Source organism: Lathamus discolor, chromosome 16 (assembly GCF_037157495.1).
Source record: "Lathamus discolor isolate bLatDis1 chromosome 16, bLatDis1.hap1, whole genome shotgun sequence".
NCBI classification, from domain to species: Eukaryota; Metazoa; Chordata; class Aves; order Psittaciformes; family Psittacidae; genus Lathamus; species Lathamus discolor.
In genome coordinates this window covers 3,026,155-3,053,360 of record NC_088899.1, presented here as the reverse complement: position 1 = coordinate 3,053,360, position 27,206 = coordinate 3,026,155, and the positions used below count along the sequence as shown (strand labels likewise).

Genomic DNA, 27,206 nt, shown 5'->3' with positions numbered 1-27,206 from the left:
ATGAAGCCCCCGTAATCCAAGGGGAAATGGGTAGTGACCCGCTACACCACTTAGACACACACATAGATCTATGGGCCTGAATAGGATCCAGCCACGGGTCCTGAGGGAGCTGGCAGAGGGCTTTCTAAGCCACTTTCCATCATTTAGCCCTCACTAACTGGGGAGGCCCCGGTTGACTGGGGATTAGCAAATGTGATGCCCATTACAAGAAAGGCTGGAAGGAGGACCTGGGGAGCTATGCTTAAACCACAACAGGCCTGTCAGCTTGACCTGAATGCCAAGGGAAGGTTATGGAGCAGATCATGTTGAATGCCATCACATAGCATGTACAGCATAGCCAGGAGATCTAGGCCAGTCAGCATGGGTTTATGAAAGGTAGGACCTGACCTGATCCTCTATGACAAGGTGACACGTTTAGTGGATGAGGGAATGGCTGTGGATGTTGTGTACCTAGGCTTTAGCAAAGCCTTTGACACCGTTTTCCACAGCATGCTCCTGGAGAAACTCGTGGTTTGGTGGGTGTACTGTTTGATGGGTGGAATTCTGGATGGCTGGGCCCAAAGGCTGGTGATGAAAGGAGCAAGAATCCCATTGGCAGTGGTGTTCCCCAGGGCTCAGGAGTGGGGCTGGCTCTGTTTAACATACTGATGATCTGGAGGAGGGGATGGAGTGCATCCTCAGTGAGTCTGCAGATGACACCAGGCTGGGTGGGAGCACTGATCTGCTGGAGGGCAGGAGGCTCTGCAGAGGGATCCGGACAGGCTGGATCCATGGGCTGTGCCGATGGGATGAGGTTCAACAAGGCAAAGTGCCAGACCCTGCACTTCCAGGCACCCTGTGCCAGCAGCTCAGCACCCTCCCAGGGAAGAGCTTCTGCCTAAGAGCTCAGCTCAGTCTCCCCTCGGGCAGGTTCAAGCCATTCCCCTTGGCCTGTCCCTACAGGCCCTTGCCCAAAGTCTCTTTCCAGGAGCAAGGGGTCCCCAGAGCAGTGATGCCTGGGGGCAATGCCAAGACTCCCTTCTCCTCCTCATCCGCCTGCCACAGGACGATGCTGTGGGCAGCGGGAATGACGAGCGGATGCAGCAGAGCTCCAAGGGGCAGGGGATGAGGGATGAGGGCAAGTGGCTGTGCAGGCAGCCCGCAGCTTCGCGTGAGGCCACTGCAGTGCAGCCTGGCCCCGAGCACTGCACCGGGCTGCTCAGGACTGCCGGCCTCCCGCTGGGCACCAATCTTCATCTCTTTGAAATGCACATTAAAATACATGAGCCACACTCTCTGGCCAGGGCTCCCAGCACTGGATAATTGCTTCTTAAGTGCTTTCTAAATGCAAACTGCATGTCATTCTTACCACCACTGCCACCTCCCCTGCACCCAGCCTTTGATCTTCTATGTGTCATGACAATATTGCAATTACCCCGTCAGTGTCGGGATGCGGAGGCACTCCTGGATGAAAAGGACAGGGATGCACTGGACTGTGGAGTGCTGCCCTCCCAATCCACACATGTGAAGGGCCAGCAAGAGTCCTTCAAGCCATGTGCTGGCCAAGCCCCAGCCTGTTGGTGGATACAGGAGAGCACCTGGGAGTCACCAGAGAGGAGCTCCGAAGCCTAAAAGTCACTCACTCCATCCCTGAACCAACTTCCTTCTGACTTTTGGATTTGTGGATAATGCTGGGAGGAAGACAGAAAAAAGAAGGAAGAAAATAAAAACCTGTATTTTTCTGGCTTAGTCCCATACTGTTGGTTTAAAAGCAGTGGCAGAAAAGCTGAACTCTGATCCATCCACCTCATCCAGGGGAGACACAGCTTTGGAGGCAGCAGGCAATGAGGCTGCCCCACAGCTTGCCCTGAGCTCTCTATGAGCATTGCTCCTCAGTACTGATGGAGGACCTGCCCCTGGGACCATCCACAGCCACTTGGCCCTGCTGCCCGGGCCCCCAGCCAGGCTATGGGCAGGGAAGATGCTCTGGAGTGAGGTGAGACAAGGCAGTGTTGTTTAGTGGAGGGGGGATAGGAGAACCTTAGTGGATGCAGTGAGAAGGGAGCAGCCCTCAGGTCTTCTCTGTTCCATCTGGCCCAAACTGGGATGCTGAAGTTGGGATCCAGCAGGGACACCACTGAAATCATGGAATCAGAGAAACCCAGCCTGGTTTGGGTTGGAAAGGACATTAAGATCGTTGACTTCCAACCCCTGCCATGGGCAGGGACACCTCACACCAGACTATGTCGCCCAAAGCCCTGTCCAACCTGGCCTTGAACACTGCCAATTGGCACAGGAATGCTGTGCAGGGCCCCTCCCTGTGCCTTTTGCCTTGTCACACCAGCAGCGCTAGGAAAAACAACCCATGATGTGAATGAAGCTCTACAGGAGCAGCGCGCATCACATGCACCACGGCACTGCCCACGGCATCTCCATCCACTGTCACTGTCACTGTGTGGGTTCAGGGGTGCGGGGAGGTGGAATGGTTCCCCCACCAGCCTGATACCAGCCCCCAGTATGCCCAGTGTGCCCAGCAGAGCAGCATCGTGCGTAGAGGCTCAGAGACCTGGTGCCTGGCTTCACCCTGCAGGGGAAGCACAGAGCTACTGCCCCATCCCGCCGTGAGGTCCCACGAGCCACGTTGCTTCCTGACACTGGGGAAAGAAGAGACATGCAAAAAGATGGCATCAACACTGCTTTCCTGCCCTGTTCTCTCCGGGTGGGTACCTCCCTTCTGAGCACTCCTGAATCCCATGGGCAGATCACTTGAACTCTGCCAGAAAGCAGTTTCTTGCATCCGTTTGCAGAGAGGGCTCTTTCAGATCCCCAGGCACCTCTTGCTCTGTCGAGGGTGACTGGTGGATGCGTCTTCCCTATCCCATTCATTATTATCTTCCATCTCACTGTGTTCTCTCCCATTCATCCCCTCTCAAACTAAATAGCTCCTTTCTTCTCTCTTCTCATGTGGAAATCGTTCTCCACCCATTATCATTTTCATGATTTCACTTTCTGCTGTATCCTCTGTGATGAGACACGAGGATGCAGCCGTTCCCTGTTCATTTCTGCGCACGTGGAACATCTCCCTTCACGCTGGCGTGTCTTGTCTTAATGCATGTGGAAAAACTCATTTCCTCCTTTTTAGTGGCGATACCATCCCCCGGTGAGAGCTCATTGCTGCAGTCCCCAGACCCCGTGTCAATGCAGGGGCATTGGAAATACATTGTGAGGGTCTTGTTCCCAGCTTCAGGTGATCCTCTCCTTAAGTTGTTGCATTGCCCTCTTTAATTTGCTTCTTACATCCTCCCATGCCACCGCGTGTCTCCCATTGGTTCCCCATCAATTTGCCCTCGGTACCAAGGCTCAAGGCAGCACCTCAAAGGCATTTTCACCATGGTGTGGTCCCATCTCCAGCATCAGAGAGCTGCCAGCACAGCACCAATAGCACTTCCATCAGGCCAGGCCCATGCTGCCTGGATCAGCCTCTACACTCAACGTGGCAGCGCTGGGACCCATCTCCGCCGCAGGGCAGCATCTCTCCCATCCACGATGCAGCCACAGCCAACCTCACCACTTGCAGAGTCAGCCGCTTGCAGAGCTGAACAGACACCGGGGCTGGCACATCCCTGATAAGGCTCTTTTTCATTCTGCAAAACAATGTCGCACTTCTTATCTGACACAAATCTGAAGTGTTGCTCCAGTAGTTCTCCAAAGCAGTAATTTAACCCCCAGACACGTCGGTGTGAACTTGGGTAATTATATCCAGAGCTGCCTCCAGCTCTGTGATGTCTGTAGGTGTTACAGGTCCTCTGTCTCTGCAAGGTTAGTGGGATTAGATACATCATCCTCTCGTGAGATGGTGGCTCAGACCTGGAATATAAATCAGCCTCTTCTCCAGGCTGATATGTCACCCTTCTCACACGACCCTCCGAGCACGGCGCAGTGCTTCGCACCGCGTTTCCCCCGTGACAAACCAAAGCATCTGCACTTGCAGCTGGTCTTTGGTGTCACGGCCAAAGGATTATTGAGTGTGGACCCTGCATTATGACCATGTGTCACACCAAGCCTCACCAGCACCAGCAGCAGAGCCTGGTGGGGTTCATGCTGGCTCCCCCTGCCAATGCCCTGCCATAGGAAAACTGAGCAATGGAAGCACAGGATTAATCCTTTCCACCCTGTCCCTTTCTTATAGAGCCAGGTCAGGTAACAAAGGAACACTGCAGAGAGAAAGTGCCAGCCTTGAGGACAGCGCAGGGAGATGCTGCTCTGCAAGAACGCTTGCTGTGCTCAGGGAGAACTTGTGCCTAAGAGCTCATCTCAGCCTCCCCTCGGGCAGGTTCAAGCCATTCCCCTTGGCCTGTCCCTACAGGTACTTGTCCAAAGCCCCTCTCCAGCTTTCTTGTAGTTTATCCCCACCAGTCCCCCCATGGCTAAACCTACAGCATCATGAGCACGCACCCAGCCTGGGCACAGCAGAGAAGGTGGAGAAGGTGAACAGAGTCACACCATGACCCTTGGGGGGAGTGTAAGGGGCAGTGACATCTGCAGTACCGGTTGCCTCACTTGGATGCCCAGCTGAGGGCCATGGGCAAGAGGAACAGAGGGAAACATGCCCGGGTTGGAGGAAAGGAAGAGAGGATGAGCATGGAACCATGGTCGACATTTGCAGGCTGATCCCAGGAACCTCCTCCAATCCTGACATATCCCATAGCCACTCTCTGGTGGCAAACCCTGCCGCCAGAGGGAAAACCCACACATCCCCCAGGCTATGGCACAGGAATTGGAACCTCCCAGGGTCGAGGACAAAAGGATGGATGAGGAACCCCGAACATCAGCATTGTGCAGAGTGCCTGGGCGAATTTCAGCTCTGATCTCTGCATGCCTAATGGAAAGAGATGCCTTCCCACACAGGCTGTTCCACTGCAGCAGGGACAAACTCGAATGCACGCCGAGGGAGGCACGCAGATGCCAGCATAATTAGCCACAAAATAGACTTTTCAGCATCACACAATGACAAAGGAGAACACAAAAAGGCCTGCGTGCTGATAATTCCTCAGCGCCTCGGTGACAAGGAACTGGGACAGGCCTGAGCTTCCACTGAGCCAGAGGAAAAGGTATATTTAAAAAGCAGATTATCTGGTTAAACAGAGGGCAGGGGGCTGAGCCGAGGGATAATGGGGGTGTCTGTGACAGCTTTATTAGGCAGTGCCTAACGTCGGAGCGATTTCATGGTGGGGCTCAGGGCAGGAGGATGACTCCAGGAGCCGTGGTCTCCACTGCAGAGCCTCAGCAGCATGGTCAGACCGGCTTAGACACCCACTGACCCCGGCAAAGATGCTGCAGGAGACAATGGATGCAGCAGGGATGCGTGGAGGGGGCCGCCAGGCTGCTCATACCCCCGGGGTACCTCCGCTACTGTCGGTACTGGCAGTCCTGGCGCCAGTAGCTCCTGGATAGAACCCGGCCTTGCCTCACAGATGCCTTCCAGGATGCACTCACCTGCCTGCTCTCCGTGTCTTTTTGCAGGGTTTCCTCAATGCTCCTGTCTTGTTTCTTGTTGTGTCTTCTGCTCACACGGTACAAAGACCCCTGCCAAGCTGGCAGCGCATCCATGCAGCCGATCCCAGACAAGGATGGTCTTCACCACATCTCCAGCACTGCCTGCATCAAGAGAGATGCCACCTCCAGCTGCCAGGGTCCTGCTAGCTGCTCTGGCAGTGTGCTTTGCCCCACATGAGCACCGTCTCACACTGACCCCTGCAGCCCTTGGCTCCCAGAGATTCGGGAGTGCACAGCTCCGGGATGCATGGGCAGTACTTTGATGGGATGGGAGCACGTTCACAGAGCACATACTTTCCTTATCCAGGCTATTCTGCTTGGCCTGGGCAGTAAAACAGCCTGGCATCAGTGTGGAGTGGAGCACTAGCAGGATACTCACCACTAAGAAACCTGAACTAGGAGCATCCCATTCTCAGGGACTGGGTACCAGACAACATGCGTGAAACACAGCTTTGCCAGCGTGACTCCTGGCCCAGGTCTCTGGGAACAGCTATAATCAGGAATGGGGGCACTTGAACCAGTCTCTAATCCCAGATTTTACATGAGCTGAACAGGTCCTGATCAGCTTGCTGGGGCTTACAGTGGGATTGACAGCTGCTCCCAAGCCACCCGGATGCCCCGGCCGGCCGGAGCAGCCCTTAGTGGCTCCCAGCATCCGGACCAAGGCTTTCCTGTGAGAGGAGGGCAAGCTCGGATGCTGGGACCAGTGCTTCAATGTGTCCGGCCATGGCTCTGTCCACAGGCATCAGACAGAGGATGCAAATCCAGGTCTCTGGGAACAAAAGGCTGCAGCGCCTCTGCCCCCAAAGCTGCCAGCTCAGCGTGAGAGGACTCCCCAAGGCGCAACGGAGCCAGCGATGAAGCTGTCTCTGACAAGGGAAACTAAAGATGTAAGAGGGAGCATGAAATCCTGGGTGACAACCATAACAGGGGCAGCTCCAGACATGAGAGGGGGAGCAGGAGCTGTGCCGCATCCACCCGGGAGGCTCTGCCGCCTTTGTAGAGAGCGGTGCATGTGGTGATGGGGCGCAGAACCAGTGTGTGAGAGGGAGACAGACCTGGTGCTGCTGGTCCCGTCTTTCACTGGCACCAGGTAACACGTTGCCCCAGGCCTGGCCGTGCCACAGCTTGCAGACTCCATCGTCTGGAGCTCACCATCTATTGCTGCGGCCCCAATGGAATGCGTCGAACCCCCGAGGGGATGGCAGCACGCAGGGTGCAGGATTGAAGGGAGGCAGGGTTGAAGGCAGACAGAGGAACCCACAACCCGCCTGCCGTTTTTACCTGCTGCGAGAGCTCATCTTCCCCGCGCTGGACGGCCAACTCGGACAGAAGATGTGTGCTCATTTCCCTGTGAAAGCATCCTCTCGACCGTTATCAGTTTAACCCAGCTTGCCGGAGCCATTACATCGCTGTGCCAAACCCCCAGCGCTGCCGAGGGTGCTGCCAAGGGCCCCCCATCGCCCCCCATCTCCCAGCTCCACATTTCCCCATTGTGCGGCTCTCTGCACAAGGGCGCCAGAATTTCGCCACCCTCTCTTTCAACTTTTCCCCTCTCTCTTTGCCCCCCCCTCTGTAACAAATCAGTGAAAAGAGGGACGAGAAGAGGCTCCAATGACAGATGGAGCTGGCGCTATCATCTCTCTTAACTGTCACCGAGAAAATCACACGGCAGCCACTGAAATTCAAATTAGAGTTTTGCTGAAGCTGCTAAAACTCATCAAAAGATATCTTTGAAGTCCACTGGCAGGCTGGTCATTTCTTTTAAATTAGTCCCTGTTGAAAATGAAATTGCAGGGAGTTGGTGTATTAGCATATTGGAGTGCGAGAGACAGCATAATACTGCCTTTCCAGGGAGCAGAGGCAGTTTGTTCCTGCACAAAGACCGCACTCGAACCAGGCTCTTATTGCATTAGGTTAAATGAATGAGTCATTTCAAAGCTCCCCATTAAGGGGGACGGGCTGGCACTTGGAGAGAAGATGGCAAAGACAGGTCAGTGCTGTCCCTGCATTGGTGCCCTCGGAGCCAACCTCTGCCTGCAGCATCACAAGCCCATGTAAATGAGGCACTGCCTCGTTAGCAGAACCAGCTTGGTGACAGGGAAGAGGGTCCCCTCCAGTCCCAGTCCAGGGACCGGCAGTTTCCAGGGCTGATGTGATGTTCACGGCCCTCTGAGCAGGATGCAGGGCCAGGATCAGTCCCACACGAGCAGGTCTGGTCCCCTGAACGCTGGCTTTTCCTATGCTGTGCTTCCTTCCAGCACCTTCCAGACAGATTGGACTCAGCATTCTGCCACCCCAGAGGTAGCTGAGCCCCAGGGAAGGGCCCTGGAGACCCATGGACCATCTCTGGGAAGCTGCATCAGAGCCAGCAGGATTCCAGGGCAGATCATCTCTGACCGTTTGGCACTGGTCTGAAAGAGGAGGATCCAGGAGTGGATCCTCCTAACCTGAACCCTTCCATCACAAAGGTGCCTGCATGAGATGAGCACAGGCATCACGGCACCTATGGTCCTCATGAGCATGTTGGGACTAAGGGGAGCACACTGAGACACTGGAAACCAGTGGCTGGCCACAGTGGCGTGGTGACCATTGGCCCTGAGCTCAGCTGCAGCACCTCCCATCAGTGAATGTATCTCAACACAAAGCTGGGTTGACATCCTTCCCTCTCCCAAGAGGCTGAGCACAGCATTGCCCAGGAGGCAGCTGGCTCTGCTAGCCCAGGGCATCCAGTTCTGCCTGCCCTGAATCTCTAAGCAGAGGTTTCCCTGTCAGCCCGACACCTTGAGTTGTCCGCTGCTTTCCAACAGAGCCGCTCCTTTCATTACCGAGCTCCTGCGATGGGATTTGGAGTGGCACTGAGTTACACTCCTGCATCCTTCCACATAGCATCTTCGAGCCAAGAGCTATCGGCTGCAGATTTTACACGGCTCTGAGAGGGGTTGGGAGCAGGTCAGAGGCAGGAAGTGCGGCCAATCCCCCCCTGAGCTGCAGGAGAAGGCAGAACTCGCCCCGGCGCATGTAACCTGTGACATTGTCCTGGGTTAATGCAAATCGCACCGACGCAGATGGAGAGACGAGCTCCTGCCATCGCGAGCACACACAGCGCTTGCTGAGCAGAGGCTTTTGCGGCAGGTTTTTGTTAGGAAGGTCGCTGCAGTCCGGGGCTGAATGACTCTTCCAAATCCTTAGCCGCTTACTGTGGATTTGCCCTGGATTTCTGACAAAGGGGCACAAAGAGGCTCAGATCCAATCTCGCAAATACACCATCAGGATGCAGAGTGAGAAGCTTTTTCTCCGCTGTCTTGGTTAGTTCGTGGCGTTCAGCTGCATTTCCCAGCACTGGTTGGGTCCAACACCAAAATGGGACTCTGGGGATCGTGCACACTGTGCTGCATCCAGTCCCCACCCCGGTATCCAAGGCAGGATCAGCAAGCAGGGAAGGCAGCACCAGGGTTATGAGAATGTGTTTCTGCCATGGAAACCAAAATCCACGGGGCAGGAAGAGGGCTTGAAGCAGCAACCGCAGTTTGCTGAGGGTCATCATCCTCTGACTTGGAAGGAGAAGCAGTGCCCAGGGTTCACTGGGCACCAGTTGCACCACTGTTGCTTTTGGCAAGCGGGTCTGCAGGCAGTGGCAGGAGGGCAGCAGGATGGCCAGAAAGCCATGCCAGAAAGCAATCTCTTGCAGCTCTGCGGGTTGGAACTGGATGATCTTAAGGCCCTTTCCAACCCAAACCATTCTGTGATCCTGTGATTCTCTCCCTAAGGTGATGCCAGAGGCTGAGGTGCTGCAGCTCCAACTACTTTGCTTTTCCTGCAGCAGCAGAGCTAGTGCAGCAGCGTCCTGCCCCAACTGGGCGGACGTCTCCATCACTCACCCTGAGCACCAAAACCCACCAGGCATCAATAACAGCAGCTGCCAAACTCTTTAGTAGTGCCCCTGTAGTGCTCGGCTCCCAAAACACCAGATACAGGAGAGCAGGAGGCAATACAGGGGCCTCTGTTCCCATATCAAACACACAGAGGATTGCTCTGCTCCATCAGAGGAGCATCTGGTGCTTCCTCCGATCCATCTCTGCCCTGCTGCCTCCTGCCTTAGCAACCACGTTCCGGCCTGGCCACCCAGCCAGGGCGTTAATTGGAGATGGAGAGGATGGCAGGGACAGGAGAGCCCGGGCTCGGCGGGGCACAGCCACCGTCATTAGCTCTGCATTGCATCGGCCGCTTCCTCTCAGGGAGAAAGGCTTTAAAATGTCATCGTCTTCTGCTTTCGTGACCCAAGAGCCAGCCACGTGCTGAGCGCTCCTTGCGCTGGAAGCTCAAGCGTGGGGAGGTTTCCAGCTCGGACCCTGCTTGTGGGGATTGCAGGAGCAGGATCATGTAATTCCAATGCCCTGCCACGGGCAGGGACCCCTTCCACTGGAGCAGCTTGCTCCAAGCCCCTGTGTCCAACCTGGCCTTGAGCACTGCCAGGGATGGGGCAGCCACAGCTTCTCTGGGCACCCTGTGCCAGCGCCTCAGCACCCTCCCAGGGAAGAGCTTCTGCCTAAGAGCTCAGCTCAGTCTCCCCTCGGGCAGGTTCAAGCCATTCCCCTTGGCCTGTCCCTACAGGCCCTTGTCCCAAGCCCCTCTCCAGGTTCCCTGCAGCCCCTTCAGGCACTGGAGCTGCTCTGAGGTCTCCCCTTCAGGAGCCTTCTCTTGTCCAGGCTGCCCCAGCCCAGCTCTCTCAGCCTGGCTCCAGAGCAGAGCTGCTCCAGCCCTCACAGCATCTCCATGGCCTCCTCTGGCCTCGCTCCAACAGCTCCACATTCCTTTTGTGTTGGGGGGCCCAGAGCGGCCCCAGCCTTCCTCCTGGTTTGGCTTTGTGGGCAGGAGCTGCTGAGCGCAGCCACAAGCCCTGGCCCTGCTGGGGATGGAGACCTCGGTGGCCCTTGGTGCCAGTGAACATGTGAGCAGACTGCTAATGCCGGAGGCTGCTCGCAAGAACACATCCCTCGAGCGGTGATGGGGCCGATCAGTGCGGTGGCTGCTCCTTAGCAGTCCCTGGCAGGGAGCAGCAGCCCTCCCAGCGCTGTGTGCCAGGCAGGCAGCTCCTCATCCGCAGGACGGGTTAGGGGACAGACCGACAGGGTACCCCCCGCTGCCACCCCTACATACAGACGGCAGCTCTGCTGCACAGCTGCAGCAGGGAAATAGATGGGGATGAGGCACAGGGACCAGGTCACACATCCCGTGCGTGCAGTTTAAACCCAGTGTGTGGCTCAGGTGTGCTGGACCACAGTGTTGGCATCCCCCCAGTTCCAAGGCCCCACAGGGCTCCAAATGCTCCCTGGACGCTGCACAGCACAGTGGGACAGCCCACAGCTGGACCAGGGAGCAGTCCTGGGCACATGGCAGGGGGCTCATGGAATGATGCCACCAGCATCCATCCACACCAGTCATGTGCAATCCCACTGTCAGCAGGAGGCAGATGGACACTAGGGTGTAGGCATCATGGTCAGGAGCAAGAAAGGGTTTTAGCTCAGCACCCTGGGTTTAAAGTTAATCTGTCTTGATGCAGAGCCCAAACCAACAAACCAAAGCTACACAGATGCACCCAAATGGACCAGGGATTGCTCGCAGAAAGTCCCGTGTCCATCCCATTGCACAATGGATCTGGGTAACTCCAGCACTGGCTGCACCCTAGTTCTTCAAAAAGCCCTTTGGGATGGTACCACCTCTCCACAGCATTTGCTCTTTGTCTACAAGCATCAGTGCTTTGTACCCAGCTCTTCTCCACACAAAACCCTTGCATGGCACTGAGATGTGCTGGTCCAGGGATGTGGCTTTTCTCTGCTGCTTGTGACCGGGGCCAGCAGGAGGGTCCTGAGGTACCACGCATGGCGAAAGGGAGCCCAAGCAGCCCAAAAACGCTCCCATCTTCAAAGGGACCAAGGAAGAAAGGGAAGAGGGACAGCAACATTTGTTAAGCAGATTAACTTTGTGCCAGAGCAGAAAGGCAGCTGCTGTGCCACAGCTGGAACTGGGAGCCTGCCCTGAGCAACACAGACCTTGCTGCCATGCAGCAGATATCATTTGACCCTCGCTATCTGGGTACCATGTCTCCCCCCGTCATTTCAAAGAGACAAAGAGAGGAGACTTGTCTCTTCTTCCTGAAAGATAAATGCCTCCAGATTGTAGCCACTCGACAGGTCCACTGAAATTCATCAGTTCTGACTTGAAATGAAAGCTGTAATAAATCTCCCCGTTGAATAGGAGATCAAAGGCAGATCATTAGAGCTCTTGGATTACCCAGTGAGAGTGCACTTCCATCAGCTGCTGTGCTGCTGGTTCCCCCGTGTCCAGAACGACCCCTTCCATGGTGGAGCTTTGAATCTAAAGAAAAGGACAATTTCCCTTCGAGGAGGTGTGCGTTGTGGCCCTCTCTGCCCTCCTCTTCCCTGACTGCTCTCACAGAGCTGCACGGCTCATGGCCACATCCTTGGCAACCACACTGGTACGAGGCGCTGCACAGCATGGAAGGGGACATTGCTCAACCACAGAAGACCAAGCAGAAGAGCTTGGTGTTGGCCCAGCCCGCAGAGGAAGCTCTTCCCCACATTACAAACTTCCTGCATCTTCTTCCCAGAGAAGGAACCCCCCCTTTCCAGGCTCTGAGAACGATCCCAGCTTGGTTGCCCTCCTTTAATTAAAGACAGACCCGAAGCTGCAAGGTAGAACCCGGCAGCACTTCAGTGGGACCAAGCATCCGCATCACCCCTGGCTCTGAAGAGATGTGTAAGGATGCTGTGCTCACTTTCCACTACACTCTATGGTGAGTCTCAATAAGTTTGCTGATGTGTGCCCACCACGGACCAGAAGCCACCTCTATCTCAGACCCAGTGGTTGGTAGTAGCCTGTAACATGACCATGGTCTTCATGGGCTGCACAGGGAAAGCTGTCCCGCTTTCCTAAATCTGTGTGGGCAAACCCATTCTCTCTTCTTGGACCATGAGGCCAAACTCAGCCGGTCCCCATGGCTTCTCACTTCCCTCATTTCAACCTCGGCAGCCGCCTCCTCCGTGACACATCCAAGGTGGCATCTGCTTGTGGGTGCAGGGGAAGGCCGTGTAGCAGGAGCAGAAGGGGAAGGAGGCTTTAAACTGCAGGTGGTGACATCCGTAAAGCTGCTGGTCCACCCTCCCTGGCTCCTTGGTCCTGCTGGCGACGATCTCCCAGCCTAATGCTGATCTGGTGAGACAGTTGCCCCTGTGCCAGCTGGAGGGATGCTGGAGAGCAGATACCCCAGTGTCAAGCCTGATTCTCTAAATCGCTTTATTTCTCTAACAGTGTAAGGCAAGTTGCTCTTTCCCAGTGCCCTGGCCTGTGGGATGTCAGGTTTTCACCACAACAAGGTGGCAAACATCATCTGAACCCCTCACTCCAACGGTGCCTGGGATGCCGAGGAGGACACTGGCGAGGGACTGGTCCATGCTCCATGCAGAAGCCACACAGAGGAGTGAGGTTTATCTCCGTGCAAAACTTGCCACACATGACAGAGTGAAATTCATTCCTGGAGGGATATTTCCCCTTGCTTTCCTCCCCCCTGAGACCAGGTTTGCTGAGCTTAGCTCTGAAATGAGGGACCATAATAAGTCCATTAGCTTCAGAGGAGTTATCCTGAGCACACAGTTTGACCTGTGATCCCTCATTTTACAAAGGGCTAAAAGCAGAGAGGATGGAGCAGTGGAAGTAAGTGAGAGACCCTCTGCCACACTGCACACAGGAGGACACGGCTATGATGTGAAAATCAGTGCTGGGGTGAAAGCAAGGTTATGTGGGGCTTATTTCACCGTCTGAAATGCGTGGTCCTGGCAATCGAGCTTCTCATGTTACAGCTGCCTCTGCTGCGGGATGGGGTATGGGGCATCTCATATTAAAGGGGGTACATGTGTCGGGGAGACCTGCAGTTGGGTGCCTGACATCCTCAAGGTGTCCTCAGATGCAGGGCAGATTGGAGGGTCCAACCGCGCAGCACGGGGTGTCCTGAGGATGCGAGTGTTACAGCATCCCGAAAAGAAGCCCTTTGGCTTCATTTTCACTAGGAACAAGCCTGTCTGGATGCAGGGAAAGGTCTGCAGGTAAGAAGAAAGCAACAACAAGGGTCCCAACGCCGTGGCTCGGACAATGAAGAAACAACCCTGCAATTCGTAGCTGAGCACACAGTTTTGGAAGCCCAGCTCATGGCTTTGGAAGTGCAAACCAGCACAGCATCCCCCCCCCGCTCACCGCGGAGGCAGCCCTTTGTGTCACCTGCATGGCAGGAGGTGTCCGGCACCCCCTGAGCAAAGCCCCCACTCCTGCAGACCAAGCTGCTGGGCAAGATCAAACACAACCCATTCCCCAGGCTCCCCCCGCCTCCTCCAGCTGCCCGGATAATCCCTTGGGCTGAAAGGGAACCTGAACCCTGAGTGGTTTCGTGCGATGGGAAACGGAGCTGAGCCCCCGAACCCTCTTTGTGCCGGGATAATGGTCACGGTGCCTCACGTCCCCATCACGTCCCCGCGGCACTTGGCCGGGAAGATGAGCTTGGGAGCTGTCAGCGCTCGGAGCATCCATCCAGCATAACCCGAACTTTGTGTTTAAGGTAAAAACCGAACCAAAACAAACAAAAAAAAACCCACCCAAACCCCAAAAGCAGCCAAAGCAGCGCACGTCTTTGATCTTGAATAAAGCTTTTATCACAGAGCCTTCAGTCCCGGTGAGCAAAGGGGATTATCTTTCTCTCACACAAAACTTCACCTCCCCGTGCAGGTCACAGGAGGAAGATTTCACTGGAGTGGGAGGCGTTTTCTCCGGGGCATTCACCCCCAGCCCCGCAGGCAGCAGCTCCCAGGGAAAGCTCTTTATGAGCTCACCTACGGCCTCGCATCCTTCCAGCTGCAAAGGGAGGAGAAGGAAAAGCCTCCACAAGGAAGAAGCGGGTGCGAACACCCTGACAATCACTGCCGGCCTCACTTAGCGGGACAGACCCCAGCCCAGCATCCTGCCAGCTATCCCACCGCCCAGCAAACAGCTGGGATTCAGAGGAATCACTTGAGGCCATGTCCTGACCCAAACCCCAGCCTGGATGCAGCCAGAGCATGGGCTGAGATTAGTGTGGATAGGAATGCGGTCCGGACCTGGCTGGGGCTGTCCCTGTGAAGCGGCTCCTCACACAGGGCAGGCTGGAGCCACAGGGTCATCCCTTTCCCCATCGATAGGTTAATGCAAAAGGTGCTCACTGCCTGCACTGAGGGTAACTGCTTTCCTTACCGGGCTCCCTGCCTTCACCTCCCCTGCCCGCACATCAGGCAGGCAGTGCCGTATAATGGGAGTTACCCCTGATCCCAGGATCCAGCAAGAGCAGGAGGCAGCATCACCAGAGCCTGTCCCAGGAGGGCACGCAGGCAGAGCAGGGCTGTGAGAGCTGCAGCACCCATCCCCACTCTCCTGTGACAGTCGGCAGCCGCAGGGAGCAGAGCTCCATCCCTGCCATGGCTGCAGCTAGGAAGGATGCAGGGAGGCCACATTCTCCACTCTCGGGACATTAATCGAAGTGACAAATACTCCTTGACATCAATTACGGTGCTTTCTTGTTCAGCCAAGAAGTAATTAACTTAAGTGAAGCAATTAGGTAAACTTATCAAGTGAGGTTTGCAGTACCTTAAGCAAACAGCTAATTGGGCTGAGGGATAAAAGGGGATGGGGACAACACACACCCAAAGGGGACGAGGGGGTCGCCAGGGGCTGAGGCTGCCACAGCCACCGGCTCAAGGGGCAGATCCTGCGGCAGGATCGTCTGGAGGGGAACATCTTTGTACACCCGGAGCAGGTCACATCCCCATCGCTGTCCCTCCTGCTTGTCTCAGGACATAGGCGAGAGGCAAAGGCACAGCCCCAGGGCGCTGGGAAGAGCAGAGGTAAGAAATAAAGCGATCGATGGGGAACCCCACCGTGTACAAGGGATTCAGACAAACGGGTCTTAAAGTGCTGATAATAGCAGGTGAGGCAGAGGATGGAGACTCATGCTCAGTGATGCTGGATTCCTGCAGGGACAGCAAAGACACGGCTGTGACTCACTCCCAGCCTCCCACACCAGAGGAGGAAGAGAAAGGGTTGGGATGCTCTGCTGGGACAGATGTGTGTGCAGTGTCAGTGTCGCACAGGGCGGTGGGACAGTGGCACGGAGAGAGGTGCTCGGCTTGGAGCCTGATGGCCCAGAAACACTCCTGGAAGCTCCCAGGACCCATCCCATTATAAAGAGACTTGAAACTCCGCAAAAGCTGCCTCAAGGAGAATGACCAAGGGTCAAAGCAGTCCCCATGCACCAGCCTCCTCTCATGAGTGGACATGGATACTGTGCTGCTGTGGGTGCATCCATGCCATGGTCTTGGCTACGGTCACTTTTCAAAGACCATTAAGGTTTTCTCCCCCATGGCGCATCCAGCCCCTTTCCCCACCTTTCAAGCCAATGAATTACTACATTTTCAGGTTTAATTCCCAGATTTCAGCAGAACCCACGGCACGAGTCGCTTTTACAGCTTGCTAAAGGTGTCGAATCAAAACGCAACCCTATAAATCATTAATGCACCCCCGTGTCGCAATGAGGCTGGAATATTTTAATCACTGAGTAATGAAGTCAATACTCACAAATCCCAGCTGTCATTAGAAGAGCTGCTCGCCTCCGTGTGCCCAGCAGGAGAAGGAATTCTGCAAGTGGACTGGATTTGCCTGCTGGAAGGGCAACCGGGAGTAGTACAGTGGGACACAAGCGGATGGGGTTTGCATCCTTTGTGGCTCCTGATGCTGTGGGAGCAGCATCACTGCTAAAAGAATAAAGTCAAGCTTCACTGCCGCATGGTTCCTGGGTAGGAATAATGGTGACCTGAGCATATTAGAGCTTGGGTGAGCGATGGGTTCTCAATGGGACCACCACCAGGCTGCTTGCCTTGGTACCACAAGAGGTATCTCCAGCCCCAGTGAGGACAAACTGAAGCATGCCCGGAGTGAGAATGCTCCATTTAGAGCTGGAGAGGCCCTGGAGAGCAGGCCAGACACCATCCTAGAGCTGGATTGACCCTGGAGACCACAGCATAGAGAGTACCAGCAAGGGCAGAGCTGGAAGGTGGTGAACAGAAGGCAAAAGGGCAAAGTTAAAACAACTCTGCAAATGCTGGGACGTGCCTGCAGGCAGCAAGAGCCACTGTGTCCCCGGCACAGATGGAGCATCTGGATTAGAGCCGCAGCAACGGTGCGGGGGGAGTACCAGAGGGTGCCATCAGTACGGTTGGCTCTGCCAGAGGAAAGGGGGACAGGAGTCAAACATGACTGAGAATACACAGCTTCCCCAAAGAAAGGAAACCCCTGGAAGGGCAGCATCAGGCTGGAAAACAGCCACAGCCAGCACAGGGGCTGGACACAAAGAGAAGCACCTGTATGTCTGCCTGCCCCCAGTTAGGATGCTCAATGGGATGCACTGCTCAGGTGCAGCACACGGAGGCACAGCAGGACATTCAGCCAGTACCCTTCTATGGGTGATCATCAACAGGTCCCAACAGATGTGACTTCTGTTTCACTGTACTTGAGGCCATGATGGGTTCAAACTTAAACAGGGGAGATTTAGGTTAGATACAAGGCAGAAGCTCTTCCCTGTGAGGGTGCTGAGGCGCTGGCACAGGGTGCCCAGAGAAGCTGTGGCTGCCCCATCCCTGGCAGTGCTCAAGGCCAGGTTGGACACAGGGGCTTGGAGCAAGCTGCTCCAGTGGAAGGGGTCCCTGCCCGTGGCAGGGGTTGGAACTGGAGGAGCTTTAAGGTCCCTTCCAGCTCAAACCACTCTGGCACCTTGTGATTGTATTTCATAGGTGGAGCATCCTGGAGTCTGTATGTCCAGAACTGGTCCCCTGAACACAAGCATCCTGTACCAAGTCCTGCCAACTGACCCCTAAATTCATTTCAACCTGGACAACACCCATAGGCTGTGCTGCACTGGGACAGCTTTGCCCTCTAGCAGGGAGAACCAAAACACTCATTTAAAAGCTGAAGGGGGTACAACGATGTTCCAAAGGGATTTCTTTCCCCATCGGGCTGCTGCAGAAGTGTTTGCATGGGTGGCAGAGGATTTTCACCTTTGGAGCATGAGACTGGTCTCTTCTGAAGTGAGGACCCCGAGCAAGCTGGCCCAGCGTGGCAAATCCCATTTCCTCATCGATTTTCTTGAAGGATGCTCTGGAGGAAGCTGGGTGTATGCATTCATGTGAGCAAGGGATATTAGAGACTCGTGCAGTGAGATTATAACTGACACCGAAGGTCATTCTCTCCTAAACCCCTCGTTTCAGGTGTTAACAACTTAAAAAATAATGGAAAAGGGTTCTTTGTGCTGGAGATGTCTCCGGCTTCATCACAGATGAAGGTTTTTTGGGGAGAAAACCGAGATGAAATCTCCATGGATGTGTTCTGCATTATTTGAGCTTGGAGGAAAAAAAAAAAAAGGAAAACGAGGGGGAAGTGCTCCCTAGTAATTCTCTTTGTCGTAATCCTCTTCCTCCATCATCCTGCCCAGCAACAGCCTCTCTGTCCTGCCACTGCTCCTCCTATGAGGCTGGGCACTGATGCAGCCACTGAGGAGTAGGGCCAGGAGAATATGGATCAACCTATTGATGAGCAGACACCTGCCCCAAACAAGACCAGAGGATGGGAATGGCTCCCCCCCAGCCCTCATCACAAAGACCCCAAGTCATACAATGTCTGTAGGTTAAACTACCAGGCTCCAGCCCCCAAAGGCTTGTCTGGGGTCTCCAGAGCACCAGCATCATGCTTCCCCCTCCCAAGACACTTCCCATCAGTCCTGTAACACAGTGCACTGCTTCAGGGTGGTCGTGGCAGTGATGGGCTAATGGTTGGACTTGATGATCTGAAAGGTCTTGTCCAACCTGGTTGATTCTGTGATTCTCTGGCGGCACAAAGGGCCAGGGCAGCAGAGGAGCTCTTGGAAATCAGAGGGTTCTGGAGGTTCCAATGTCCAAGCCCTAAGGGCCCAGCCAGTGGCTCCAAGGGTCAGGCAGATCCTACTGCCCCTGCTGCAGCCCATCATGAGCAAGGAGCTGCCTCCATCCCCCTGACCTGCAGCCACTGATCCCAGCTTCTTTCAGATTCTGCTTCCCATGTGGGAAACAGCTCAGCTCCTTTCACTTTTAAACCAACAGCAGTTAATTCCCCCGCAGATTACAGGTCCCCAAGCCCAGGGAAAGGGATTGCTCCCAACAGGACACTTCTCCCTGCAAGCACCAGGTTTGAGCACAGCCCCAGGAATAGGCTTGTGACAGGGACAGAAGGAAACTGTGTTCGATGGCTTTGCCACAGTGAGCTGCAGCTCCCAGAGGGAAAGGGGAGCTCAGGGTCCCTGCGGGCTGTGGAGCTTTGGCAGGGGGAAGCAGCCAGGCGAGGCTGCAGAGGAGCACATGCAGGAGTGCAGGGACCCTGATCCCTGCCCAGAGCAGCTCCGAGATGCTCGAAATAATCTCTTGGGCACTTGCAGCTCTCTGCCAAGTGCTGAATCATCCTCCTGCAGTGTTTGCATTAGGCATGCAGGAGCAGTAGAGCCTTTCACAGCGAGAAACAGGGAGGGGGGGACAGGTTCGAACACACGAGCAGTAACGTTCTTCCTGTGCTACCTGCTCCATCAACCCAAGGCTGAGCAGAGGATGGCATCGCCTGTGCCTATGCCACAGGAACACAGGCAAAGAGAGCCTGGACACACAGCAGGGCTGATGGTTTGGTTTCTTCAGTCACTGTGAACCCTCAAAGCAAACCATACCCATCCTCATCCTCCACCAGGGCTGGAGGCAGCCACAGTACCAACTGTGCAAAGCTCCTGGGATCCCACATCACATCACCTACCACAGGGTCCCATCAGCTGCATCACCAGTACTCCGAATGAGCGCCTCAGGTGAACAGCAATGCCTCACCTCTAAGAAAGAAAAGCCCTCTCCAGCCACTGAGTAAAAGGGGTTTATTTATTTAGGCTTTCAATAGAAGTTTGACAGTATCCTGCACTGGGAGATTGAAAATCTCGCAACCTACCCTGGTTACGCACAAGGACACCAGAACTTTTGTGTGTTTAATAGATCGACAGAGATGTGGCAGATAGCTGAGGATTATCTGGGTTAGTCGATGAGAGAGGCTGTAGGGAGCTGCAGAGGGAATTCACTGCTAACAGAGACCAGATTTGCTGCGAGGGAAACGTACTGTTGATAAATGGAAGTTCACGCACGCCACAGGGATCATCTGACCTACTCCTGCGTATCACCAAATTCACTGTCATCTACACCATGCTGGAAAAAGCCCCGTGCGTCACTGGACAGCTCAATACCAACCGCTCAGAGTCAAAAGAAACAAGGTTTGCGGTGCAATGGGCTAAACCAATGGCATTATTATGGCATTAAGTATCAGCTGACAGGGCAGCCCTGCTCTAAATACTGCCTCAGCTGTAGCCTCTGAGCTGGAAGAAATTAATACAACACAAGTCAGATAAAGGGAACAACTCACATGGTTGTAATTGCCAAGGAGTCCTTCCATCCATCCCACCCAGCTCAGAGCCCTGCTCACGACTCCTGCAGGAAGCCAGAATGGGAGTTATTTACCAGCAACTGGAGACTTCCCAGATGTGCATCCACACGTAGTCCCTACAGACAGCTGTCCTGGGTTCAGCAGTAGCAGTTACTTTTCTCCTTAGTAGCTGGTGCAGCGCTGTGTTTTGACTTTCCGCCTGGGAACAGAGCTGATAACACAAATGTTTTAGTCTGACCAAGGACTTTCTGAGCCTCATGCTCTGCCAGGGAGGAGGGGAAGCCGGGAGGAAGCAGAGACAGGACACCTGACCCAAACTGACCAAAGAGGTATTCCATACCACAGCACGTCATGCCCAGGATGTAACCGAGAGTTATCCGGAAGGGCTAGTACTGCAGGGTTGGACGAGGTATCAGTCAGTGCTCAGTGGGGTGGGGTTGGGTAAGTTATCAGTCAGCTGGTGCTGAGGTGTTGTATTCTCTTCCCTTGTTATTTCCTTTATCATTATTATCATTGGTGGTAGCAGTAGTGATTTGTGTTATACCTTAGTTACTAAACTGTTCTTATCTCAACCCATGGGAGTTGCATTCTTTTCGATTCTCCTCTCTGTCCCTCCAGGAGTACGGGGAGGACAAGAAGTGGGGGAGTGGGAGAGTGACTGTGATTTATGGCTGACTTTGTTTAAACCACAGCAACAGCAAAGCCCTGCACAGGGCTCATGGCAAGTGTACTCTGAGACACACCATCTCCATGGAATGGGCCTAGAGGAAGATGCCCCGAGTGATGACAACCAGGTGAAGATGGTGGAGGGCTGGGGTGAACCTGCAGGGAGACCTTGTCCAGGTGAAGCACAGCAGAGGAGAGGGATGAAGGCAGCTGACAAGGACTGGAGCTCAACTCTTCCCTACCAAAGTGCTGGCCAAGGCAGCCAACACCATGAAGCTGGTGGCATATGGCCTTGGCCTCCTCGGGCAGAGAAAGCCAGATTCACAAGTCAGGGAAAGCCATCATCATACTCGACAGCAGGTTCGGCACAGCTGGAGCAGCACGGATTATCTCCACAGGCAGTTTGAAACCTAAGGCAGGGCTCTGCTCACCTCATTACAGCCAAGAGGAGAACAACCTCCATCAGCGGCAGGAAGCCTCCAGTGGCTGAAGACCTGTGGGCTGAGATGATTTTGCATGGCACATAACTAGATCTGATCTATCAGCACAGACCCATTTGTTGGCAGCTATTCTGTGCTCCAAGTGAGAATGCGTGCAGCAGACCCACCCTGGCCAGCCCTCCCCATCTGCAAGAGGCTCTGGGGCCAGTGGGAGAAGGTCCGGGAAGCACAAAGAAGAACACAAGCAAACAGCCTGCCCAGACCAGGCTTTCCATATGCTGCAGGGCTCTAAGGATCTCTGATCCAGGGGATGAAGGAAATACCAGCCAACAATTTGACCCTGAGCTCCCCGGGAACAAGACAGGGACTGACTGCTCCTGTTAGAAGTGAAAAGGTCACTGAAAAGGACTGCCCTCAAAGCTGGGCATCTCCAAGGCCTCCAAGAGGGAAAGGGAAATAAGGCAAATCTAAGCATTTGTGCTGTGTACAGATGGACCCTTGCTAGCATTGATGCCCTTCAGCACTTTGCTGGAGTCCAGAGACAGGAATGAACACAGTCCCCACCAGAGCAGGGAGTGAAGACTGCCCCAGGTCACTCCTTACCCACACCAAGCAACTACTGCTGCTTCGCTCTCATGTAATAAGGCAGATTTTCCAGCTCCTGACTCGTGCTGTCAGTTGTTTCCTGCACAGCCTCCAGTTTGTCATTCACTTGTCTTACACTGCTGTGGGTGAGCAACTGTATGGGTACGGCATCGAGCTGCGGCGGTGCTCGGAGCAGGGGCAGCAGAAAACACTTCCCAACTCCTCCCAAAAGCAACTACTTAAGCCCCCAAACATCACTTATGGCTCCAGTTACCTTGAGCAGACCTCAGGATGCTTTCAGACATGCTGGCCCTTATCCCCTCCTCTCTCCATGCACCAGCATCACCTCTTCCCAGATACACAGCCTGACATTTAGTGATGGTAAGACACACACAGCTTGGCTGCGCCCGCGTGCCTGACAATTTGAATTCCCACTGCTCCTTATCACTCCTCCAGCCCCTGTCTCCTCAACATGCTTTGCCACCAAGGACTTTATGTTTCCTTGCACGTCATAGAAACAGGTGCCATGGTCTAACCCACGGGTGCTTCCCAACCCCATCCCATTTGTAGATGAGGTCTATATATAGCAGTTTAACAGCAGGCACCATGCAGCATCCGTGTACCTCATATTAAACAAACTAAGAGCTACACTTTATCAGGTTTGCTTAAATATGATTAGAAACGTGGGCAGATTTCCTGCTTTCAGTGATCATACATGGTGCAGGGAAGGCAAAGTGAGAGCTTCTGCTTTTGCTCTCTGTGCGAAACGCCGGCTGGAGACCTGATAAAAGGAATTGCTGCTTTAACACAGGAAATGAGGAATCGTAGCAACTGACTGCAAGGAAGCACCATAGAGCTGACTGTGCCGGGGGATCAGACACATTAACTGATGCTGGAGAGACAGCCAAGCCCCTCCATCAGCAGCCTGCTCCTCCCCACTGCAAAGGTTACTGAGCCCAGCTCCCAGGGCAGTGCCTCGGCTCTCCCTGTGCGCAGCAAACCACTGGGTTCAGGAGAGGGAATTGCCTCTGGCTGCTGAAGCATCTCATCCCTGCCCGGCGGAACACCGCAAGGCGCTCACCGAGCTGGAGCCCATTGAAAACATCATTTCCCTTCCTCCAGTGCTTGAATTCGCTGAGGATGCGCCAGCAGCCTGACAGATCCATCATGAAATCTGCCAGGACCAGCATCAGCCGGGGCTTGCCCCACTCACACAGAGGATTTCAGGCCGCTGGTACCTGCTCTCCTCTTCTTGTCCCCCAGGAGGGGCTTCAAGCACTGTCCTCACCATGCTCCTGCCACCTCCATCCCTTGCTCATGGGCAAGGCAGCAGCACTGAGCTTGCACACACTGTTCAAACACCCTGCAAAAGTACACTTTGCATTGGGGAATGCCAAGGGAGGGCTGCTCACAGACACTGCATCCTGCCTTTTTCCAGAGGATCCTCCCATGAACAGGGCAGATGCCACGTCGAAGTTGGGCATAGAACAGACACTTCCTAACAGCCACAAACTTAGTCCTGCACCCTAAACACTACCAGTTAATGCATGGAGATACATAAATCATTAACTGATCTAATGTCCTCATGGGCTGTTACTCCCAAGGCTTCTGTTCCCAAAAGCACGTGGAGGGCAGGATGGCCCCATGCTTCAGTCTGAGAAGAGAATAGCTCCTCTGCTCCCTCACAAGGGATGGCACCACGGTCAAGAGGGCCACAGGACCTCACAAACCCCACTGGGTCACCCAGCACCTAGGAGAAAACATGCAAAAATCACATTCTCAGAAACAAGCCCTTTACCTTCCAATCAACTGCTTCACATGACAACCTGTAACCACATCTTTCCTTCTCCATCTTTTATTTTTACAGAGGAAAAAAAGAGATGCAAAACAAGAAATCTCTAGTGATCAGCATCTTCAGTGTTACGTGCATCAGACCAGGATGTGCCCTGGGAAACGCATCTTCCTCCCAGGTAGGACATAGGTGTTGCTAACACTGCAATTTGCTCTGATGTGCACATTTCATCCATCAAAAAGAAACTGGAATGGGGGAATCCGAGTTGTTATCTCCTCATAATGATATGGGAGATGCTTGATGGTGTCTGTGCAGCTGCAGAGCGCTCACTGTGTGTTTACTGCTGGCAGGACTCTGCTAAGGACATGTCATCAAGGCAGGAGAAATGGCCCTAAATGGGACGCATGAGCCTGAATTGGGCCTGATGTGTGATCGACACCATTCCCCTTCACCTGTGACAATGCTTGGTCAACAGGGACCAAATGGATCAAAGCCAAAAATGCATCCCTAGCCAAGCTCCTTCTGCCTTATGATAAGGCTATATATAAGGCAACTTCTCCACAAGCCCTGCTAAACCTTTCCACTTCCTCCAGATTTTTTCCAGGAACAAAGGAAAATCATCTTCAACCCTGCAGACACTGGCTCTCAAATGAAGGCCAGGACATCTGCAAAGCACTGCCTGGACAATTCATCCCTGCTTCAAAGCACTCATGAAGCCTGTGCAGGATTCCCACAGCTCCCAGCCCTAGGGTGACGGAAAAGGGGAAATAGCTTCTACCTCCATCAGCCCGCAGGACAAAATCCACTGCTTGCATCCCAACACATCTGCTCTGAGACCATCAAAATGTACTTGCTCTTCCTGTCATTACTCCCATGCTCATCCTAAGCACCACACAAAGTTCACCCATGCCCAGGCATTAGATGGTCTTCACCAGTTCCACTCCTGTTCTTCTCCTGGCCAAGGAGGGTCCCAGCCTTTATCACTGCTTTGTCTCAGTAACAGATGTATTTTCCCCTCTCCACAGGTGGCCACAGCCCAGTTTCAGCCTCTCATTTAAGCAGCAACATCCAGGGCTTGCAGGTGTCCTGCCCAGGGCTTGGAGCTGTCCTTCAGCTTTGCAGTAGCTTAAGGACTCTCCTTGCCAGTCCAAGTTGCTGGGGAAGGCCTGGAAAGGCCAAGAGCTTCAGCAAAGGTGCAGAGGCACCTGCCCATCAGCACTAATCCTCAAGACCTTGAGCACCATCTCCTGGTCATCCCTGGATTCAGTGGCAACTTAACCTCATGCTTCCTCCATTTCACCATCACTGCAAAGTCTGGGGGACAAACCGTGCATGCAACTGAGGAGGAGAAAGGTGGGAGCCCTTCAAGGCAAGCACAACTCTTCAATAGTCATATGCTGCCACACACACCCCAAATCGGCTCCACCAAGCCCCTCTCCTGGGAGCATCCCTTGCTGTTTACCTCTCCCCATACTGCAACAGGAACAAACTCTCTCATAGCACAATCAGCTCGGCAACCATCTCTGCCTGGTGCCTGTGAGCAGCCAGCATGTGATGCTGCTGGAAAACTCCAATCTGTTCCTCTCCTGTGCTCCCGTGGCTCTGGGCAGCGCAATGGAACGGGGCTGCTCAGGGATCACCGCTCAGTATGTAAATACCACGGTGGCAGAGTTCAACCTTTTGGCATGAGGGAAAGGAAGATAAATGCTACCAGTCCCCTCAGAGCCACAGGAACCCTGCATCTATCTAATTGCACTTCATAATGGATTCAGCAAACCATTAATTATCAGATTATATTTTAGGAAACTGAAGATAAAAAAGCTTTATGAAATTTAGCCTTAAAGGGGCCAGCGTGCTGCAATGAAGCTGTTGCATGGGGCTGGTGCCAGAGAAGCAAACTTTACACTAGGTATCTGAATGCATTTTACAAAGCAATGCCCTGCGTGCCAGGGGAACTTCTGTGTGCAGTCACTGCAGCTATTGCACACTCAGACAGAAATACCTTCACTAGAGGCAATCCCCTTACAGCAGCAGCAAGGGGCCCTGGGGTACAGGCACAGCTCCTTCTCCTTTCTCAGACGTGGCAGCTTCAGCATGTCCTGGTGAATCAGAGGGGGAGGGAGGGCTCACGGGTGTTTGTCCTGAGAGGACGTGGATGCCCAGACATGCCTGTGACCCTTCCTAACAGACAAATGCAAAACATGGATGGGATAAGACTTGTGCCACACAAGGTATTACCTAAACAGCTCCAGAGCCATTCAGCACAACTGCCAAGAAGTCTCTGCTTCAGCAGAGTCACAAATGTCAGCTCTGTGCTGGAGGGCTTCTCTAGCTGGCACAACAGGTAGCACAGTGGCACAGGGGAGAGTAACAGAAGAAACAAAGAAGCCCTTACACACCCTGAAGAGCAGCAGATACCTGCGAGCACATCGCTGCTTCAACCATAAAAATCTCCACCCCAAATTCGCAGGATAGCTTTTTCTTTGGTTTCACGTACTCACACCACCCCAACTTTGTCCTCACTAGTCTCCTCCCTCCGCTCTTGTCCACAGCAGTGCAGGAATACACGTGAACGCACTCAATTTCCATCTTTTCCTCTGCTGCTTTATTTCTCTTGAGCTGGGAGAGATGGGTGGTCCAGCTCACCTGAGCTGCCAGGTGCTGACTGCAGAGAGACATCCCAAGCCCATGTGAATGTCTACAAACCTCTCCTGTCCTTGGCCATGCAGTACTTGCCGCACACCATTTCTTTGCAATGTCACATCCCCAGGGAAACCCTGAATCTCCCCGCTGGAGCGGCATGTTGAGGTACAGCTCCTGAACGAGCCCAGTGGATACCAGGGGCCCTGCATGGGCACCTGCTGCTCACTCTCACTTGGTTTCTTCACAAATCAGCATGATTTTGTCATCAAACAAGTCCTCCATAGTCACTGCCACCAGCTCAGAGCCAGTTTGGCTCACTTGAGATTCAGGCAATGTCACAAAGACTTGGGAGCCAGCAAGTTGGGTGTCATCGAAAGAGACGATGTGCTCTGCTGCTCCTTGCTCCGACGTCTGAATCACCTGTGTGGAAGATTACCAGAGTCAGACACTTCCAGCATCACTTCCCCCCATGCCCACTCTGCTGCTCACATCTTCCCCAGCCCCAGTTCTGGTAATAACATTGAGCTTCACACCTGAGGTCTGCAGTTACAGTAGGTGTGAGACTAGTGGGAAACACTAAACCACACACACCAATGATGCAAAAGAGAAGACAGGAGAGCAATTTAAATATTTCTCTCCATAAAATTGCTATTATTTAGCTCCATAAGCAATGGCTGACAATAAACACTCTGTGATTATCTGCTGGAGGAACGCCAGCCCAGGGAATCACTGGGCTCCCTCATCCAAGGAGCTATACTGAAGACTGAGACACAGAAGAATCTGATTCAAGCCCAGCATTTGGCTTCCAACAAAACAGCTATAATCTCACAGGGTATGTCACTTGGGTTTTAATAACCTCTGAGTGACCAAGCACCATTGCACACACTGGCAGTCCCCCTTCCTAAGCTCCTGAAAACAAGGACTAAGCTGCTTCTCCTTCAGCGAGCCCACCTCAC

The 27,206-nt window shown here is 53.9% G+C and overlaps 1 protein-coding gene across 8 annotated transcripts in view; it reads right to left on the bottom strand.

Moving 5' to 3' along the window:
• Positions 1 to 19,557: 19,557 nt before the first annotated feature.
• Positions 19,558 to 27,206, bottom strand: part of ZBTB40 (zinc finger and BTB domain containing 40) — a 40,289-nt gene continuing 32,640 nt past the window's right edge. For 6 of the 8 annotated variants that reach the window (XM_065696258.1, XM_065696259.1, XM_065696257.1 and 3 more), the window contains one exon: positions 19,558 to 26,670. In XM_065696258.1, the coding sequence (XP_065552330.1) occupies positions 26,479 to 26,670 (192 nt within the window). In that variant the 3' untranslated portion in view covers positions 19,558 to 26,478. The remainder of the gene's footprint in view (positions 26,671 to 27,206) is intronic. The other 2 variants (XM_065696261.1, XM_065696260.1) reach the window with 1 other exon arrangement.